Source organism: Zea mays, chromosome 2 (genome assembly GCF_902167145.1).
Source record: "Zea mays cultivar B73 chromosome 2, Zm-B73-REFERENCE-NAM-5.0, whole genome shotgun sequence".
Taxonomy (NCBI): domain Eukaryota; kingdom Viridiplantae; phylum Streptophyta; class Magnoliopsida; order Poales; family Poaceae; genus Zea; species Zea mays.
This window is the reverse complement of record NC_050097.1, coordinates 145,396,901-145,402,900: the sequence shown is the minus strand read 5'-3', so window position 1 is coordinate 145,402,900 and position 6,000 is coordinate 145,396,901. Positions and strand designations below refer to the sequence as shown.

The following is a 6,000-nucleotide window of genomic DNA, read 5'->3' as shown; positions in this document are numbered from 1 at the left end:
TATTGGTCATCAATGGAGATAGCTCAAGTGAAGAGGATGAAAAGGTTGCAACCATAGAAATACAAGAATCATCCAAAGCATTGAGGTTATTCAAAAATCTATCCAATGGTGACGGTCCTACTCCTCACATTTGTCTCATGGCCAAACATGAGAAGGTAAAATCCAAATCCACCTCTCTTTCTAGTTCTTCTAGTAGTGAATCAAGTGACAATGAATCTAGTGATGATGAAATGAATGCTATCATGGAAAACTAGATGGTAAAACAAAGACATTTATAACTAAGCTCTTAGGTGAGCTAGCTAGTGTAAAAGATGAGCTAGATGCAAAAGAAGATGTCTTGATTAATCAAGAAGTTTGTTGTACTGAAGTAGTGAGGCCTTGGAGAAGTTGCATCTGTACGGCAATGAACTGCTCCATTGTTGGGTTGGGTGCACTACTAAAAAATCACCTTCTTGCAATGGGCAAAAATCGTTGCGATAGACCATAAATCGTTGCGATAGGCACCAATTGCGATAGAACAACTGTCGTTGCCTGCTGTTGCAGAAAACAGAGTGGCAATAGGCTATAGCAACAATTTTACGTTCTGTTGCAATTACTACATCTTTTGCAACGTATTCAAGTGTTGCAGCAGTTCGTTGTTACAATGGACTATTCTGTTGCAATAAGTTATATTGCAACATTTACGATAGTTGCCAAAAACTCTATTGCCACAACATATTTCATGGTAATAAGTGTTAATGCCACGTTTAAATCTGTTGCAAATGGCTTTGTTACCACAAGATGCTGTGTGGCAACAAAACACTAGTGCCACACCAGTGACTCGTGGCAACAAGATGTATTGCCATGCAAATAATTTCGTTGCATTTGATCATTTTGCAACATAATGTGTCTCGTGGCTACATGACCTTTTTGCTATAAAATTATCTGTGGTAAGAACCGATATAACAACAAAAAATATCGTAACAAATGATGTTGCAACAAGAAGAAAAGGTTGCGACTACCGAAGTCCCAACGAAATAGATCCATGGTAATTACATCTTATTGCAACAAAAAAATCATTGCAACTGAACCATACAACAACCAATAAAACCGTTGCATTTACATATATTCAAACCCACAATTTATACGACAATGCATTTTGCATTTGTATTGGGTAGAAAATGTTATGCAAAAGAATTATATTTTACATCAGTAACGTAAGAACCAAAATTGACAACCATAATATTTGTCTCTTATCTCATATATTAACTACATCCATACCATAAGTTGTAACAAATAGGTTGCACCAAATAAATAGTGGCCAAATACAAATTAATTTGATAACATAGCTCACAGTCACAACATCCTCATACTAGCTTGGATTGTGATAACATAGATAATAAACTACTCAGGACTAGCAAATTATTGGAAGTTTTTTTTGTCATCGTGTACCCCTCCATCCCCTCCATTGATGCAAGCGATGGTTAGCTAGGCTGACGATGATATCACGACGACAAGGAACCTGTTGGAAGTGTTAAAAACAATAATTAGTAAAGCTACAATAACTTGGTTAATCATTAGTGAAAGACTACAACTGTAGTGCCTACAGCTACAGCTACAACACAACTCCTAGCAAGCAGCATCAGCAGCAGCAAGCAGCAAGCAGCAACATGCAGCATGCAACAGCAACAACATGTAGCAGCACGCAGCTAGCAGCGGCAAGCAACAAACAGTAGCAACCATCAGCAAGCAGCAAGTAGCAACACGCAGCATGCAGCAAGCAGCAACAACAACACGCAGCAGCACGCAGCTAGCAGCGGCAAGCAACAAACAGTAGCACGCAGCAAACAGGAAGCACGCAACAGCAAGCGTTCTACTCTATCTCTACCAGAGAAGGCAGCTGCAGCACCAGCCTAACAAGAGCGAAAACAGGCTACCAAATAAGCATGCTGCACAGAGCCACAAACATGTGTACTGCTCATATGGTTAACTAAAATCTGTTTAGGCTACTAAAATCCATTGCATGCACAACTACAAAAGAAATAAAAAAAGATTGTGGACATACCTTAAACACACTTTGATAGAGCTTCTTAAGTTGATCTACCTTGCTTCTCGCTTGCACTTGCGGATTGTACCTATTATCATATCCAGGATTACAAAAACAAAACTATCAAAAAATGTTGTAAAACAGTTTATATGATCATAATACAAGAACATTTGCATTCCATACACATTCGCTTCTTTTGTTGCCCCTTGCCTGCACACGTCTTGTCACAGCATTCCTTAGAGTGTAAGAGCTAATATAGTTTGCTGGCATATTGTCTTTCTTATTGTTTGTGTCTGGTGTACGAACGTTGTTTGCACTACTTGGTGCAGGTGCAGGAGAATCAGCTGGGATGAATTCAGGAGGTTTAGTAGGGACAACGGAAGAAGGATCGATTGGAGTGGTGCTTTCACGGTTGCTCTGCATTAAACAATTGATCAAACAATTTATGTTGCAAAAGTTTCTAATAGCAATGATGGTAAAAATACAAATATCAAATTTTATACCTGTTGTGCTACAACAGCAAGGGCAGCAACCATTTCTTGCCTCATTTCTTCTCTAAGCACTTGTCTTTTTTTTTCTTCTTCTTCTTGCAGTGCTTGCATTTTTTCCTGGAGTATTCTTTCTCGTTCTGCAACCTCACACGCAAGTTTTTCATTTAACAACTGGACCTGACTTTCGAGTTCAATGTTTTTTTGGTTGGTTGCAACCGTGGCACGAGCTTGTTCGAGGAACTTTGATTCCATCACTTGACTTCTTGTTGGATATCTTGATAGGTACCCATGACCATGAAGTCTGTTTGCCTTACATCCTGTTGTTTCCTTGAATGTTGTTTGGAAAATAGCATTTTCCTCTTCTCTTGTTAGATAAAATTTTTCTGTTTGATATATTTTCTCAGCAATTTTCTCAGCTGCGTTCTCCTGAAAAAACAATATAGTTCAAGTTAGCTCAATTCAAATAAGAATTGATGCCGAGTATTTTAAAGTATGTTTTAGTAGTAAGCTTTGTGATTTACTCACATAAATGCCACGTGAAGCCTCTTCCGACCATTCATCATTTTTACAATGAGTAATCATCCAAAGGGATAGATCGGTTGGTTCTATACCAGTTTCTGGATCTCTCTGTAATGTGAAGAATGTATCATACAAGTTTGTCATTAATCATGGAAAATAAAGTAGTGGTCATATCATTACCTGTTGAAAGCTTATTTGGGAAAAAGTTCTAGAACCCATTATATGCTTCGTTCTTTGTTTCTGACGGTTTTCCGAGTTCCGGCTGCTTATTTTCTAGAAAATAATAATAGTTGGAAATGAATTAATAAATAAATCGCTAGAATCATCCATATTATGCAAGTGCCAATCGTTAAAGTAAAGGAAATGAAATAGCAAACCTGGAATTTCTCAGATCCAAAATACAACACCATGTAATGCCACTCGACGATGTCTACATCTTCAGGCTTGTTTTTCATCCTTTCAGCATAACTATTGTATGCCTTGTATGTTGAGCTTAACGTTGATCGCCATCCTTTGTATCTCTCCTTAGCAATAGACTAGATCTTTTCATGCGCGTCCTCATTGGTTAGAAACTCCCACCTTCGCTGTTTCAGTTTTGATATAAAGAGAAGGTTAATTGTCTAGTAATTTGGGAATAGTAGACCACTAATAGTTCTAGCTAACTGTTAGGGCTCAAGTAAAGAAATTTCACATACCAGTACATCAGAGGCTATAGAAGATCTAACATTGAGCTCTATATCTTTCCACTTTTTCACTCCAATGAGTGGTGCCTTTTTCTTTGTAAACAATACGATTTCATCCACAAAAGTGCGAGCGTTTGGTCCTACAGGACCTCCAAGCTTAGATGAAAATTCAATCTTAAGTTTGTGATCACCGTTCTTGATCCGCTTGGTGGCTGCTGCTATACCCTTAAGGGTACCACGCCCCTCCTTTTTAAAGACTCCATCGTTATCTACATATATACCAATAACATCTGAATGGGTAGAAATATTCAAAGTAGAAGATTGCAACATTTGAATAAAAAACACTCTTAGTAAAAAATACCAGAATCTCTTTTCCTATGACGTCTAGCATGAGATGGCCAATTAGTAGTAGGTTTGTTGCTGCCATGAATTTCTTCATCTGATAATATTAGGTCATCATTGCTTTGTCGTTCATACAATACTGCGGATAGCATAGGCATCAGTTACATCTCTAACAATTTGCGAAAATATACACTATATGTTAGTAGGCTGTAAATAAAAGAAATTACAGATATCTGGAAGATCGCCTTGATGCCTTAACCATTCTTTATATGTTTTGATCGTATCCTCCCTGAAGTCATCCATTAAATCTGCACTTAAACAATATGTAAGTTTAACTGTGGAAACTATAACATATCATGTATTTAATGTAATGAGTTTGACATCTTAACTTACCCGTTTCTGGATTATCATGTTGTAGTATTGCAAGCCACTCCTTATATGCATCAATCGACACTTCTATAGTTTCTTCATCAACATTTGTTCGCTGTCTTGGACGCTTGATGGGAGTTATGCTTACCTCTAGATCACTGGGTGGATCTTTTGTGAGCACAAAACTTATTTTTCTCTCATCCATGTTATCATACAGCATGGCCTCTTCTTGGTGGATGTAATCAAGTGCCAATAGCCTGGATCGATCAATGCCACATCGTTTCTTGTAAAACAAGAAGTCCCTCCCAGAATATCCAAGTTTCGATTTTATGTACACCACGTTGTAAAAGGCAACATAAGCTTTATCAATATTTACTGTGACAATTTCTTTTCCAGGTTGTGCTCCAATGCAATGGAATTTCAAGGTCCATATCTCACCAGTCAACCTGCCACACAAATATATTTTATGCAAACAATGACTAAAATAGTGTTGTAAAAAGATTTCATTCAACAATTAAGAGGTATGAAAACAATATACTATAATTATGATCTGCGCCAAGGCCAAAGCAGTAGAGAACAATATGGGTAGATAGATTTTTACTTGTCAGGAAGATCAAAGAAGACGTTCTTCCCGGCCATAATCTCGTCCACAATCCGTGTACCAAGTTGGCTACCATTGTCGTTGGTGCACATATTAGCTTCATTGCTTGTCGGCTGCAAACCTCCTTGAGTCGTCATCATAGGTCAGGAAAATAGATGCTGACAGGGCAGGGAACGAAAAAATCATGTAAGTATAACAATAGATTGGTTTATGGAATTATGTGCAGTAATAGATGCTGACGGTGCTTTTCCTTCTACTTTACTTTTCATCTGCAGATAAGAGAGACACCAAACAAGAAACACCATAATTATATATATATATTTATATTTGCTGGAGCTGTCATTTTGCTGTGGTTCTAGCTAACTGTTAATGATCAAATAATCCCTTACAACTTGCCACCTTGGTTGTGTTCACAAGCTCGAGTAGTAATGCACTAGAATTTTCTAAGTATAATGAAGACACACTAGCATCATGCACGCCATGTAGAATAATACCAAGTACAATAGCACTGTTGCTCATGTAGAATAATACGAAGTACTAGCATCATATTCTCTGCATATGCTCATGTAGAATAATACGAAGTGCAGCAGCAGTAAAAAGCAAGCCAGCTTGAAGCGGTGGTGATTGGTGAACGTGGGGAGGGCGCGCAGCGTGGAGAGCAGGCGTACAGTAGCCCGAAGCGGTGGTGATTGGTGACGTGAACAGCTCAACTGCAGTGTCAGGACTCGGGAGGCCAGAGGCGCCGCGGCGGACGCGATGGTGAACTGGTGATTGGTCGGGCGCGTACGCCGTACGCGCGTGGATATGGTCGGGCCTCGGGCGACCCACGGCCGGTGTCGAGGGTGGCTCAGCCGCGCAGCGAAGAGTTGTCGAGGGACGGCCGGACGGAGGAACCACGATTCGGCTAGTCGGACGGAGGAAGGAGAAGCAGGATTTTGGACTCTGGCAGCGGCGGCGTGGAGAAGTCAG

At 39.4% G+C, this 6,000-nt stretch overlaps 1 protein-coding gene across 1 annotated transcript; it reads right to left on the bottom strand.

Annotated features, from left to right (window-relative positions):
• Nucleotides 1-2,043: 2,043 nt before the first annotated feature.
• LOC103647055 (uncharacterized) lies at nucleotides 2,044-3,552 on the bottom strand. The gene is made up of 6 exons (XM_020549331.1): nucleotides 3,414-3,552; nucleotides 3,217-3,309; nucleotides 3,043-3,144; nucleotides 2,530-2,943; nucleotides 2,210-2,443; nucleotides 2,044-2,114 (listed from the first exon to the last, which is right to left on the bottom strand). The coding sequence occupies exons 1-6, from the start codon at nucleotides 3,489-3,491 to the stop codon at nucleotides 2,070-2,072; spliced, it is 966 nt and encodes a 321-aa protein (XP_020404920.1). The 5' UTR covers nucleotides 3,492-3,552; the 3' UTR covers nucleotides 2,044-2,069.
• Between the last annotated feature and the right edge of the window lie 2,448 nt (nucleotides 3,553-6,000).

Excerpts from the sequence above, each read along its gene's own strand:
- LOC103647055 (XM_020549331.1), bottom strand. The coding sequence starts at position 3,491 with ATGAAAAACAAGCCTGAAGATGTAGACATCGTCGAGTGGCATTACATG. Across the intron at positions 2,444-2,529 it reads TTGCTGTTGTAGCACAACAG|AGCAACCGTGAAAGCACCAC; the intron begins GTATAAAATTTG and ends TGTTTAATGCAG. Across the intron at positions 2,115-2,209 it reads GCAACAAAAGAAGCGAATGT|GTACAATCCGCAAGTGCAAG; the intron begins GTATGGAATGCA and ends ATATGATAATAG.